The 14,970-nt window shown below is 40.6% G+C and overlaps 1 protein-coding gene across 13 annotated transcripts in view; it reads left to right on the plus strand.

Moving 5' to 3' along the window:
• PARN (poly(A)-specific ribonuclease) overlaps positions 1 to 14,970 on the plus strand; it is a 242,520-nt gene that overhangs the window by 99,031 nt on the left and 128,519 nt on the right. For all 13 annotated transcript variants that reach the window (XR_011424326.1, XR_011424327.1, XM_070230978.1 and 10 more), the window contains one exon: positions 6,549 to 6,735. Coding sequence is in view for 11 of the 13 variants with exons in the window: in XM_070230978.1 (XP_070087079.1) it covers positions 6,549 to 6,735 (187 nt within the window). In the remaining 2 variants the exon portion in view is untranslated. The remainder of the gene's footprint in view (positions 1 to 6,548; positions 6,736 to 14,970) is intronic.

Genomic DNA, 14,970 nt, shown 5'->3' on the forward strand with positions numbered 1-14,970 from the left:
TCTGTGTGCTTCTGTAGATCCTGCGTGATGCACACTGGAAGCGGCTGTGTTTCTGTGTGCTTCTGTAGATCCTGCGTGATGCACGCTGGAAGCGGCTGTGTTTCTGTGTGCTTCTGTAGATCCTGCGTGATGCACGCTGGAAGCGGCTGTGTTTCGGCGTGCTTCTGTAGATCCTGCGTGATGCACACTGGAAGCGGCTGTGTTTCTGTGTGCTTCTGTAGATCCTGCGTGATGCACACTGGAAGCGGCTGTGTTTCTGTGTGCTTCTGTAGATCCTGCGTGATGCACACTGGAAGCGGCTGTGTTTCTGTGTGCTTCTGTAGATCCTGCGTGATGCACACTGGAAGCGGCGGTGTTTCTGTGTGCTTCTGTAGATCCTGCGTGATGCACACTGGAAGCGGCGGTGTTTCTGTGTGCTTCTGTAGATCCTGCGTGATGCACACTGGAAGCGGCTGTGTTTCGGCGTGCTTCTGTAGATCCTGCGTGATGCACACTGGAAGCGGCGGTGTTTCTGTGTGCTTCTGTAGATCCTGCGTGATGCACACTGGAAGCGGCGGTGTTTCTGTGTGCTTCTGTAGATCCTGCATGATGCACGCTGGAAGCGGCTGTGTTTCGGCGTGCTTCTGTAGATCCTGCGTGATGTGAGTTCCACCGTGCACCTAACGTGCTGTCTGCCTAGTCTCTTGGATGGTTGACGGGAAATACATCTAAGATCCTTTTTTTGGACACAGGAAAATGTTCATAGTGACCCTTAGGGTTGAGTGTTTTGTTTTTAACTCCTTTCTTTAAAGATTTTCAAGTTTGCTCTCCCATAGAATCCAAGATAAAACCATCCATTCTCTACCTGGTGAAAGTAGAGAAGTAGTTACTCTGTTGAAAACCCAAACCTGATCAAAATTATGTGGAATATGAGAAAACTTTTGTATCCAGTATGTTCATATTTAAGTAAACAAGCAAACACAGAGCAGCATCTGGGGTCATCCTGGTTCGGGGTGAAACCCAGCATGAGGGAGCACCGTAGTGCAGGGCCCAGGCTGGAGGCTGTGGAGCAGTACGGAGAGGCCGCTGACAGGGCTTCCAGAGTCGGCACCCAAGAGCACTAAAGCACACACTGGTGTACAGGGTGGAGGGTTTGGGCCTGCCAGGCTGGCGGAGGCCACTCGGCACATGTCACTTCAGTGGCGGGTTCACATACCAAGTTACCATGCAAAGATTCCTTCTGCTGTTACACAGGTCTGTTTGTGGAGAGATGGGCAGACTCTGCATCTACACAGATGTATTTGCCTCTCTTAACTCTAAATGACACCAGCAGGACCCTTCCAATGCATGCAGTGTCATGAAGAGAATGTCAGCTTTGGTTTGGATCCCAGCCCAAACACTTGTGATCTTTGAGACCTTGAACTAGTCGCTTCTTCTGAGCTTCAGTTTCTTTATCTATAAAGTCAGGATATGCTTACAGAATTTTCCATTCCTCACAGAGTAAGTATCCAATAAATATGTCTCTTCTTGTAACCATTGGGTTAATAAGAATCTAGGTAATTCTCTTAGAAATGGAGAACTTGATGTTAGCTGAGGATAGTGTTCGGAAAAATCACAGGACTAATGGTATGTAACTGCTTCAGCAGTTTCCTAATGTTCTCCCCACTCCCACTCCCACCCCACCCCAGCCCTGCCAGTAGCTGCAATAAACTCATTCCAGCAGCCTGATGACCAGGCTGCACAAATGTCCTTAGCTCCCTGAGGAAGCTGTGAGAAGTCTGGCGTCTCAGCAGCTGTGCTCATGTGCACCACAGGGACCACTCAGGGGCAGCTCCGTATCACCGAAGACATTGAAACGGGAATAACCTTTACCTGGTCTTACAGAGACCTTCTAACTTGGACAGTCTGTTTTGGAAATGGCCCTTAGTAGTTGGACAGGGTAAACGACAGAAAACCTAAACTATTTGTTTGTTTAAAATGTAATGAACATCTGTGAAACCACCATTCAACCGAAGAACTAAGATATTGCTGACAAATGGCATCTATCTGTCGTTCCTCCCCTCGCCCGTCCTCCCAACCTCCTGATCCCCAGCCAGGCGCAGCCTCTATCCTGAACTTGTCCTAATCAATTTTCTTGCTTTTTTGGTTCTCTCCCTGTTCCCTGTCATTCCCCCTCTCTCCCTCTCCCTCTACAAAATGATATCTCACTGTGCTCAGAATTTGCTTTTGCCTGAATTTGAGCAACTCCTTATGTAATTATTGGCGTTATATGCTTTTCTGTGAAATGACTATGCGTGCTTTTCACGTCTCTTGCCCATTTTTCTGCTGGGTGTTTTCTCGCTGATTTGTAGGCATTTTTATGTCTTCTGGTGCTAATCCTCCGTCAGTTGCATGTGTTACAAATATCTTCTCCCGGTTTGTAGCTTGTCTTCACTCTCTTTAAAGTGTCCTCTGATGGACAAAAATTTTCACATTAATGTAGCCAAACTTATTGATCTTTTTTTATGCTTAACATTTTTTGTATCTCTGTAAATTCTTTCCTACTTCAAGCTCAGAAAGATATTCACTTACATTTTCTTTTCAAGTTTTCAAAGCTTGCTTTTGACATTTAAGTTCTTCATCCATCTGGAGTTGATTTTTCGGCGTGGTGTAAGAATCCAATTTCACTTTTTTCCTATGGATAAACAATTTTTCCAACTTTTCCTTTTCCACACTGCCTGTCATGCTGTCTCTGTCAAAAATCAAAGTTTCACAGATGCATAAGTCTATATTTCTGGGTTCTTCTATACCATTGGTCAGTTTGTTTTTCTCTGCACTGTTCCTACACTGCCTTTAATTACTCTGGCTTTAGAATAAGCTTTTTTTAGCCAGCAAGACAAGTCCCCCTTCCTTATTCTTCTTCAGAAATGTCTGGGCTGTTGTTGGCCCGTTTGTTCTTCCATTTAAATTTTGGAATCACCCTTCCAAATACCGCAGGATAACTCGGGTATAATTTATAGACAGTAAAACTACCCTGTTTGTTGTGCAGTTCTGTGTTTCAACAAATGCAGTCAAGATACAGGGCAGTTCCTTCATCCCCTTTGTAGTTGACCTCCTCCCCAGGCCCTACCACTGCTGTTTTCTGTTGAGATTTGTTTTTAATTTCATTTAAAATCTGTTCAATGTTTTATTTAAAATGTTGGCTTTTTTTTTTTTTTTTTGCTGGAGTTGCATTAAATCTATAGACCAATTGAGGCAGGAATCCACACCTGTTGTTAAGTCTTCTTGTCCATGAACATAATGTATCTAAACTTAGGTGGAAAGACTTTGCTTGATAGTAATGGAAAGTTCTAAATTTTTAGGAAAAAAATCTAAAACACAAATTTTTACTAAGAAGTTTGCTGTACTTTTCAAATATTCACTCTAGAGTCAAAGGGGAAAAAAAATCTAAAAATTTTAGGCAATTTTTTAAAACTTCCTAGTAAAGGAAGTATTTTATAAGATAATTGTTGCTCTAAATAAACACATAAATACACAGAAATATATGGCAGATGTGTGGCAATGTGTCATTTTTTTAAACGTCACATCTTGGTTCCAGACCAGCGTTGTTACTTGCCTCCGAGACCTTAGGCAAGCTGCTTAGCTTCCCTGCTGCTCAGTCTCTTTATCTGTGTGCTGACTAGAACCTCCTTTCTCCATGGGGTTGCTGGGAAGATTAAATGCTGTAATGTGTGCAGAGTGTCAGGAGACGGCGGCCCCCGCACAATGAAGCTGTGAGTGGATGAAACTGTTAGGTGAGAGGAGCTGCTCTCACTCACCTGCAAGGAAACACGGACGGCTCTCAGTGTGTTTGGGTCCCCAGTGGCTTTAACAAAGTGGCACGACCGAAAGATGGCCTTGAATCATTTCCCTGACAAATTTGGAAAAGGTTAGCGTTACCAAGCAGCCTGCTACATGCCGCTTCTGACGGAAGCTGGAATCGCTGGAGGACACAGCTGACAGCCAATTCATTTTGCTGATTCATCCATTAGAGGGGTGGCTTTGAGCCAGAGCTTGGCTTCTAGATTAAAGGCCAAGCGCTGCAAAGCTGCTGGGACCTGAAGGAATGCTGGTAAATTATTGCCATGTGAAGGCCAGCAGTGAAAAGTGGATTGTTATTTGTTTCCCCTTTTAAGTGATCCTAATTCCAAATGTGCTCAGATAAATTCCTGGCCGTGGTCAGGGAGTTGTTTGTAGCGTTTGTCCATGGGGCTGAGAGCTAAATTATTGGGAACAATTGGATACTGTTAAATAGATCATCTTGGCTCCTTTATGACCCTATCATCACCTTTGCTTTCACAGGGAATATTGAGTCAAGCCTGCTCTTACTTGGTAGTCCACATTAAACTTGAGAGAGAGAGAACTGTAGATGTCATCCCTTTTGGGCACACTTGCAAAATAAACCTGCTGAATTAGGGAAGGAAACTTACAGAGGAAAATCCAGAGATGCTCATTTGCCAACCATCAGCAGAAATAATGATGGTGTAATCTGTGAGTTCTCATTATGTATCAGCTTGGTAGATTAACCTGTTTTGGTAGGTGGTCTCAAGCTTGCAAGGAAGTCAGCTCTACATAAAGCTTGCACGTGAGTGGGAGAACTTAAGAGGGTGGAGACTGTGTCTTGTTTTAGCAAATGCCCAGCACAGTCTCTGGGACAGACACTCGGTGAGCAATTACTGGATGGGAGCATAGATGGATGATGTTTGTTGGATGTATAAATTGTTGGATGGTTAGATAAATGAGGAGAAAAAGTCAGGAACGTGGCCCATTGAAAGCAGGAAAAGGGACTGTCTTGAGGAGTAAGGTTTTCAAGAATGGATCCTATTTCAAGAAAGGTTCTCTGACATGAGTGACTTTGGTCGATAGCACCTCTCCAGAACTGGATGTTTTCTCTGTTGAGCTCCTTGTGAGTGAGTCAGAACATGCTGTTTTGAGTTCACATTTCAGTAACTCACTCTACTTCTTTGGGAGATTTTCTGTAATATGAAGGTTCTTTAATACTCTGAAGGTTTTTTCCCCTCTTTGACTGGAGAGTGAATATTTGAAAAGTACAGCAAACTTCTTAGTAAAAATGTGTGTTTCTTAAAGAAGTGGGTTTTTTTTCTTCTTCTTCTTTTTGTTGCTTTGTTTTGCTCCTTATATGGCTAAACATTTAGGGCATGACGTTCTGTAAAGCACGATTGTGCTGAGAAGTTTTCATCACATCTGGTCCTCTTGGAGTGAAGATGGCAGGTGTCAGGTGTCGGCTATGTGGAGCATCTGCCTCTCATACAGTTGTCTTTCCCCCGATTTAAGGTCCCTAATATGCTCGAGTCCCTTGACACTTCTGATGTGCTCAAAGAATGCATCTCATCACTTGCTGCCTTCTGCCATGCATTCATTCGTGTAATATTTATTGAGAACTGCTCTGTACCAAAACTTTGCCTAGGACTGGGTATACAGATTCTGTTTCAGACGTCATGGTGCTTTTGCAGCCATCCAGGTATCAAGTCTGCCCCGAACAGCCCCTGCCAGCGTGACCAGACTCTTACTGTCACTGCCACTGTGGGTAGTAACCGTAGGCAGTGATAGTGGGCTAGGAGAATATTGCTCAGCTGCATAAGCCAGAACCAACAAATGGGTACGCGTCCGCCAGCAGGCCTTCCGTGGGCTCATACTCCGACACTCCCAGCATATTCCATCCCACCAGCCTCTGAGAAGGAGAGAGCAAGGGATTACAACAGAACTGACTTGGCTTAGTCAAGCCTTAGCACCAAGGACGGAATAAGCTCCAACTTTCAAGTACTCTCGCCAGCCAGAGGCACATTACAGAGAATTAGCAGTCTTTAAAAGCAGAAGGAGAAGAGGCTTGTCTCAGGTATTGCAGGGGTATCTTGAATTTGCAGAATCGAAAGTGAGGAACAGGGTGGCAACAAGGGCCCTGGCCTTAGGCTCACAGTAACCTGGTTTTGGCATCCCACGGCTGCCACTCACTTGTGGTCTGGCCTGCAGTAAATCACCTGACATCTCTGCCCCTGCTTTCTCATCGGAAAAAGCCCTTCCTCCCTTGCCAAGTGTCTTGTGAAGATTAGACATCATGTGTGCAAAACGCTGGGCACAGACTGTCAGTATTTGACACAGTGATCAGCACCACCGTCAGTACTGCTTTTCTTGTCATTTTTATTTTGAATAAAAGAAGTGAGAGTTTACAGTTTTCCCATGGTGGTTTTGTTTTGTGTTTTGTTTTTTCATTTTCTTACTCTGAAAATGAATAATTTTCAAGCAGAAAATGTTGCCTGCAAATATTTTGAAAATTAACGTTTTACTTCCTTACATTATGATTCTTTACAGAGCGCTTGCCTACTGTAGGCGAGATTGGGGGGCAGTGTCTCTCTTTCTCCAGATGAGGAAACTCAGACTGGCAGAGTCAATGGAACACGTTCCCAAGGCCACCCGGCTTCTCAGCAGCAGGGCCAGGGTGGGAGCTCAGCCCTGAACCCAGCTGGGACAACCTCAGTGACATCTCTGAGGCTAGGCCAGACTCTTACAGGCATCTTTTCTTTTCCTTGTAGCTGTCAATACCAGCAAGTATGCAGAAAGCTATCGCATCCAGACCTATGCTGAGTACGTGGGGAAAAAACACGAGAAGCAGATCAAGAGAAAGTGGACAGAAGATGGTTGGAAGGAGGTTGAGAGAAAGCGGTTAAATACCCAGTGCGCATCCTATGCTCTGCAGAATCACTATCACCACGCCAACAGGTAGGAGCTCTTGGTTCTGCGTTTGGAAGGGCAGAATTGCTCTAGCAATAGCTTTTCTTGTTGCCTCTTAGAGGGTTGTAAGTAATAAATCTGACTTGTGAGAGAGACTTTTTTCTAGCTTTTCATGTAATAGCTAAAGTTACTGCTACCTGATTCCTTCTTGCTTTTTAAGACCATAGCTGTCTCAGGTAACGCTCACAAAACGCTCTTCAGGCGGACGGGGCGCCTCCTTCCATTGTAGGCGTGAGGAAATGGGGACTCTATGGCTTGCCCCCCAGTTCAAAGAGAGCACGGGGTTCAGAGCGGGACTCTCGGTGTGATCCCTTCCTCCTCTCAGTGCGCCGCCTTGCCTTTGCCTGAGCTCCTGCGCTCCTTTCAGACCCCGTGTGGGGACCCGAACCACATGCCCGCCACAGAAGGAGAACTTGACACTTACTTCCTTTGATTGCCCAGAATCCTACTTTCAGGAGATAAATACTAGTAACATTTTGGCATCTTTGTGAAAGTATAAAACCTAGGGATAGAAAACGAGGGGAGGAGGGTTCATAATAGACAATTGTAAAGTTTAGAAATGTGTGAATTGACAGAAGAAAACATTTGCCATAATCCCACCACCCAGCAGCAATCACTATTAATATTTTGGATTGCCCTCCACACTTTTTAAATGTTTTTTTTGATATTTTAAAAATTGAGGTATAATGAACATACAGTAAAATGTACAGATATAAAATGTTTAGTTCAACGAGTTTGCATAGTATATACCCATGTAACTACCACCCAAAGCAAGATACTGAACATTTCTGTCTCCCCCAAAAGTTTCTCCGTGCCCCTTTTCAAGCAACCCCAAGCCCCGACTGCCCTAGACAACCATTTCTAATTTCTGACACTGTAGATTAATTTTGTTATTCTTGGAATTTATAAAGAATGGAATCATATGGTATTGTGTTTAGTTTCTTTTGCTTAACCTGATTTGAAATGCATCATTGATATTGTGTGTATCAGGAGTTCATTATTTTTTATTGTTCAGTAGTGCCATTGTACGAATATACAACATTTACCTGTTCTCCTGTTGGTGGACATTTGGGTTGTTTCCAGTTTGGAACTATTGTAAATAATGCTGCTATGAGCATTTCTGTAAAAAAAAATTTGTGGGCATATGTTTTCATTTCTCTTGAGTAAATACCCAAGACTAGAATTGTTGGTTCTTAGAGTAAGTGTATGTGAAACTTTATAAAAACAAACGGTTCTCCAAACTGAATGTACAATTTTATATTCCACTAGTATTGTGTGAAAGTTCCAGTTGCTCCACATCCTTGTCAACATTTAGTGCTGTCAAGTCTTTTTTATTTTAGCGAGTCTAGAGGATATAAGATGGTATTGCATTGTGGTTTTAATTTGCATTTCTCTGGTGACTAATGATATTGACCACTTTTTTGCGTGCTTGTTGGCCATTCAGGTGTCTTCTTTTTGAGGTAGATATTTAAGTCTCTTGCTGATTTTCTAATTGGGTTGTTTGTCTTTTACTGTTGATTTGTGGGAGTTCTTTTATGTATTCTGGATGTACATCCTTTGTCAGATATATGTGCTGCAAATATATTTTTTCATGACTAGTGTTTCCTATTCATTTTATTAGTAATGTCTTTTGATGAGCAGATATTTTTAATTTTGATGAGGTCCTGTTTATAAATTTTTTTGTTTTATGATTAGTGGGTTTTATGCTTATCCAAAATATCTTTGCATATCCATCCCCAGGTTGCAGTGATTTTCTTACATGTTTTCTTCTAGAAGGTTTATAGTTTTAGCTTTTACATTTAAGTCATGAGCCATTTCAACTTCGTATATGGAATGAGGTGGGAGTCAGAGTTTAGTTTTTTCCATGTGGATATCCAGTTGTTCCAGCAATATTTGTTCAAAGCCTTTTCTTTCCTCCTTGGATTGTCTTGACACTTTTGTCAAAAATAAATTGACCATGTGTATCTAGGTCTGTTTCTGAACTCTTCCGTTTCACTCATTTTTACGTCCATTCTATGCCCATAGCACACTTTCTTGTTTCTATGACTAAAAGAAACCCTAAAATCAGGTAGCATAAACCCTCCAACATTGTTTTTCTTTTTAAAGTTGTTTCGGCTACTCAAGGTCCTTTGTATTGCAAATAAATTTCAGAATCATCTTGTCTGTTTCTTCACTAGGCCTTATTTGTAATTTTTACTATAGAGGTCTTATATGTCTTATGTTAATTTTCTTTCTAAATATTTTGTGTTGTTGATGTTATTGTAGATGGAATTGTTTCTTAAAACAATTCATTTTCACATTGTTTGCTGCTTCTGTATAGACGTATAATTAGTAGTTGTATGTTGACCTTGTATCCTGCAACCCTTTAAAATTCACTTATTCTGATAGTTTCTTTTTTAAAATATTAAACGGAGTTTTTTATGTACATAATCATGTTGGCATACTATTAACAACAGTTTTATTTCTTTTCCAATTTTTATGTCTTTTATTTATTTTTCTTGACTGATTGCACTGACTAGCACCTCTGACATATTGTTAAATAGATGTGAGAAAAATGGATACCCTTGCCTTGTTTCCAGTATTGGAGAGGGCAAGTTCAGTGTTCCCCATGAAATATGATTCTTAGATTGTCTGCGCAAGTCCTTTTTCAGGTTGAGATTCCCTTCAGAAATTCTTTCAGGCTCCCTTCCATTTCAAGTTTGCTAAGAGTTTGTATCATAAATAGATGCTAAATATTTTCAGATGCTCTTTCTGTATCGTCTGGAAAATTGTCCTATGGTTTTTGTCCTTTATTTTGTTAATATTTTGAATGACATTGATTGGTTTTTGAATGCTTCATCAGATTTGCATTCCTGGGAGAAATTCCACTTGGTCGTGATGTATTATCCTTTTTACCTATTGCTGGATTTGATTTGCTGATATTTTGTTAAGTATTTTTATATCTTTGTTCATGAGGAATATTAGACTGTCATTTTCTTTTCTTTTATATCTTTGACAAGTTTTGGTGTCAGGATTATGCTGACCTCATAAAACTAGTTAGGAAATTCCTCTTCTGTTATTTTCTGACAGTGTGTGTAAGATTTTTTCTTAAATTTTTGGTAGAGTTTACCGAAGACATCTGGACATAAAGTTTTTTTGTGGATGGTTTTTGATTATAAACTCATTTGTTTAATAGATCTGAGACTATTTAGATTTTCTGTTTCTTCTTATATCACTTTTAGTAATTTGTATTTTTTAAGGAATATTCCATTTCCTTTAAGTTGTCAAGGTCATTAGCATAAAATCATTAGCTCTAAATATTCCATTATAGTTTTAATATCTATGGGATCTATAATTGTATCCCTTTAAAATTTCCTGGTATTGGTAATTTCTGTTTCTTCTGTTTTTTTCCTTGCTAGATGTTTATCAGTTAATTCTTTCAAAGAATCAATTGTTCTTGTCTTCTTTTTTCATTTATTTATACTCTTGTTTATTTTTTCTGCTTATTTTGCAGTTAATTTGTTATTCTTTGTCTCGCTTTTTAAGGTGGGAGCTTAACTCATTGATTTCTATACGTCATCTTTTCTAATAAAAGCATTTAAAGCTGTAAATTTTCCTTTAGACTCTGCTTAGCCGCATCCCATGTATTTTGATGTGTTGTCTTTTCACTATCATCTATTGCAAAGTATTTCCTAATTTCTCTTCTGCTTTCTTCTTTAACCTATGAGTTATTTAGAACTTCTTTCCTAAGTATTGAGACTTGTTTTATGGCCTCGCATATGGTCTGTCTTGGTGACTGTTCCAGTAGTATCATTTTAGGTTATGTTGGCTCATGGTGTTACTCAAATCTTCTATATCTTTACTGATTTTGGGGGAGAGAGGGTGTCTACTTTTTCTTTCAGCTACTGAGAGAGGCGTTGGAATCTCCAGCTATGGTTGTAGATTTATTTCTTCATTTAGTTATATCCATTTTTGCTTCATGTATTTTGAAGCTCTTTTGATAGGGATATGCCCATTTAAGATTGTGCCTTTTTAATGATTTTCCCCTTTTATCATTGTGGAATATTCCTCTTTATTTCTAGTAATAATCTTTTTTTGATGTTTGTCCCATATTAATATAGACACTCTTGTTTCTTATGCTTGCTGTTTGCCTATTATATTTTTGTTCAGCCTTTTACTGGCAACTTGTTTGTCTTTATGATTAAAGTGTGTTTCTTCTAAACAGTCAACCTAGTAGTAAACAATCCAAAATAGTTAGGTCTTGCTTTTTTATGCATTCTGACAATCTTTGCCTTTTATATCTAATCTAATTAATAATACAGGTAGGTCTATCTCCCATCTTGGTATTTATTTCCTATTTGTTCTGCTTGTTCTGTATTCCTCTATTGCTCTTTTTTGTTGCCTTTTGGATAAATTATTATTTAGTACTTACTGATATTTTAGCATCCCATTTTATCTTCTCTGTTGACTTTTTGCTTATGCCCCTTTTTGTTATTCTTTTAGTCATTGCTCCAGAGTAGCAGTTGGCCACAGGCCAGATCTGGCCCACATGTTTTTATAATGTTTTATTGGAACACAGCTGTGCCTATTAATTTACATATTGCCTATGGCTGCTTTGCATTACAATGGCAGATTGGGGTAGGTGTAACAGAGATCTTATGCTCACAAAACTCAGAAGTTTACTATCTGTCCCTTACTGAAAAGTTTGCTGACTTCTGCTCTAAAGCCACACTGTCCAAGGGTAGCCACTAGCCACAAGTGGCTATTGAGTACTTGAAGTGTGGCTAGTCGAAACTGAGATGTGTTATAAATTTAAAATACACACCAGATTTTGAAGAATTGGTTACAAGTTGAAATAATAGTAATTTGGACATATTGAGCTAAATAAAAATATTAAATATAAGTATTTATATATTATATATATTTATATTAATTTAAATATAAATAAAATATTGTTTAAATTAATTTCACTTGTTTCTTTTCACATTTTTAAATGATGGCTCCTAGAAATTTTTAAATCACATATCTGGTTCACATTATCTTTCTGTTGGCCCAGCACTGCTCTAGAGATTATAATACGCCTCTTTCGTGTATCACAGCTTATCTTCAAGTGAAAATTACACTACTTCGTGAGCAACGTAAGACGCCTAAAACAGTGCATTTTCATTTACCCCTCCCATCCTTTGTGATCCTTTGTCTTGTATTTTACTTCTGCATATTCTGTAAACTTGATACATTGTTGCTTTTCTTCCTTCCTCTCTCCTTTTTCTTTGAACAGTTAATAGTCTTAAAGAAAATAGGGACTAAAAGTATTGGGAAAAGGGCCTAAGTATAAACATCAAGATCCAGGCGTCCTTATTTAGAAAGACACAGTTAGGGTTGTGGGGCCTGCGTCTGAGAGGAGACGGCTGCAGCTCTGTGGCTCACTGCCGTTAGCTCTGGAGAAGTGACTCGCAGACCTTGGGAGGACCCTCAGAGCACTTGAGCTTCTGCTGTTGGCTGTTAGCGGTGCTGATCGAGACGGATGTCCGTTTCTCCTGCTGTTTGCATTGGTATTGTGGCAGCGGGCTGCTTTTCTTTTCGGTAACACATTCAGTGTCCAGGATATTCAAGGACTTTGTAGTTGATAACTGGACGAAAGATGGGGCTTGCGTTCTGGGAAACTGAACTGGACATAAGTTGCTTGAGAAGGAGAGCCTTGGTTTGGTGGCATGAGATCTGAATAAATAGAGGTTAGCGTGGTACTTGGAGAATCCACCTTCACCGTGGATGCTAAACCATTTAAGATCTCCCTAATAGATATTCAGTCCCTGTAAATAAACACTCATGTTTGAAATGCTTCTGAACCACGATGCTATTACCCTTCTCATTTTATTAATAATCTTCTGTAATTAAAGGAAATGGTCTTCCAAGGCCACTTGGCCCTTGCAGAGATTTTGGTCAGTCACATCTGTGGGTTATTTGCTCTTTGGCTTATTTTGACTGTTGGGAAACCCCTTTGGCTGGTCTTTTCCTTCTAGCCTTTCCTTGCTGTGAGACTGCATTTCAGCCTTCCTTGAAAATGTGGTAGCCCTTGGGAAGTCCTGCTTGTGTAGGAAATGCTAAAGCATGTCTCAAAGCAGTGGTTTTCAGATTTCACTTAGTTTTCATCTCAAGTTAGCGGTTTCTGAGAGTAACTGAATGTGCATGTTACATTAGGAAATGGGGGCAAAAGCCCTGTGGAGACAAAGAAGAATTCTGATTAACCAGACTGTGTTCCAGGACACATCGCTTTGTCAGACTGCTTACACCTTTATTCATAAAAGGGCCTGTGGAGCAAGTATTTTCTCTCCTGCTGAAAAAATGCCTTCAAGACAACAGAAGCCAGTAGCCTCCCAGGGCGGGGCGGAAAGGAACTGACCTAGCAGGCAGCTAGCAGACAAGGTCCTAGCTTCAGCTCTGCTGCCACCTAGCACCTCTCTTCACTCCTTCTTTCCCTTCAGCAGATACCCATGAGGAGCCCAGTGTTTGCCTCTGTTTTCTCAACTTAGCTGAGGCGTTTTGGTGGAAAGAATGCTAAAGCCCCGTCGAGCCCTTAAATTCAAATGTTTTTACACTGCACACAGCATAGGGCGTGAGGAGGAACCTGACGCAAGCTCTTGAGATGCTTTGCTTCTCTCCTCAAATAGCAAGTAGTCCCGACTTCTCAACACGAGAGTTAGGTTATTGAAAATCCCCACAGTAGGAGAACTTCGTGTTGAAGAGCAAATAATAGAAATAAGATTGGGGAAGGCAGTGTCCCAGATGAACCTATGGAAGCCCTTTGCACTGAAGCAGTAAAGACAGCACACCAGCTACAGATCATTGACCTTTTAATGGGTCCTGCCTACCGTCTGGGGATGAGACTTCCCACCTCCCGTCTGGAGACGAGAGTTTCTTAGAAGCTCCTTCTCCCCGTGATTTCAAGAAGACGGTTAGCAACTGCTGGCCTATGGCAGAAGAAACTGGTGCTCAGCCCTGTTCGCCCTCTGTGTCTTGGCCCTCTGTTTGCACCTTCGTTGATTTCCTGCTTCTGTAACGGAGTGGCTGCTTCTCACCTTCAGCCCCGCAGAATGGTCTGAACGTCCCAGAATGAGTTCTGCAGAGGGAGCACCAGCCCCCTCCCCGTGGAGGCTCTCTCCCTCTCCGCAGTGGAGGAAAGCATGCAGAAGCTCTCTGTGGCTGTCTCCTTTCTTTTTTTCTTGCCCCTGCCTCCACTGCAGAAATCACCATTCAACTTTAACTACTTCTTCTGTTCCTGGGTCTCAGCTACCTTTTTCAGGGGAAGTTTCTTGTTTCGCTCTTATTTGCCTCTAGGTGCTATAGCTTAGGAACAGTCTTTACATTTGTGTCTTTATCTTAACCAAATGACATTTCTGCAATTTGCATATTTCTTTGGATAGACAGCTTCTGGAAAGGACTGTAAAAATTATTTAGTCTAGCCACCTCACAACCTTTCTTGTATTTGAGCAGAGTAAATGTTGGCAAAGTCACTGTAGCTCTTGTGGGTTAAGTATATTTTAGTAGAGAAAGTGTTTCCCATGGCACTTTTTAAACTATTGAAGTGATAAATGCATGTAATTTTTAAGAATTCCCTTAGTACAGGAGAATATAAAATGAAGGGGGGAAAATCTTCATTCCCCCAGTGGTAGCTACTGTTACCATTTTTTGTGTGTGTGTTTTCCACTATACCTTTAAATGATACCTCTGTTTCTTGTCTTATCAACTTTGACCAGTATATCTTGATCACTCCTGTAAGAGATTGAAACTAGCACATGTATAGTACCTTCCATTTCTCTCCGTCCCCCTTCTTGCTTTGGTTAGTTATTTATACTCTACTACTTTTTTCTGTGTATATTTTTGTGCTTTCTTGAGAAGTTGATTCCAAGAGATGGCAGCAGGTATACAGCGTGAATAATATCAGGATTGTGTAAATGTAATTCTCTAAAGAAAAAATGTTGCATAATGGGGCCCACAGAGAAGAAAATGTTTTCCTGTGTCATTAAAACTTGGCTATCCAAAGGAGAATCTTCCAAATATCCCAGCCTTTTTTGTGTAGATTCTTTTGAGGCAAATAGTTTCCTTTCCTTTCAGTGATTTTTTTTTCTTTTTTGCATATTTAGTGTATGGCTTAGTAAACTCTGTAAAAATGTCTCTATTTCACCTTCATAATTGATAATGTTGCTGGATATAAAATTCTGTATCCAAAAACTGTATCCTTTCAGA

The sequence above is a fragment of the Equus caballus genome, chromosome 13, assembly GCF_041296265.1.
Source record: "Equus caballus isolate H_3958 breed thoroughbred chromosome 13, TB-T2T, whole genome shotgun sequence".
Classification (NCBI taxonomy): Eukaryota; Metazoa; Chordata; class Mammalia; order Perissodactyla; family Equidae; genus Equus; species Equus caballus.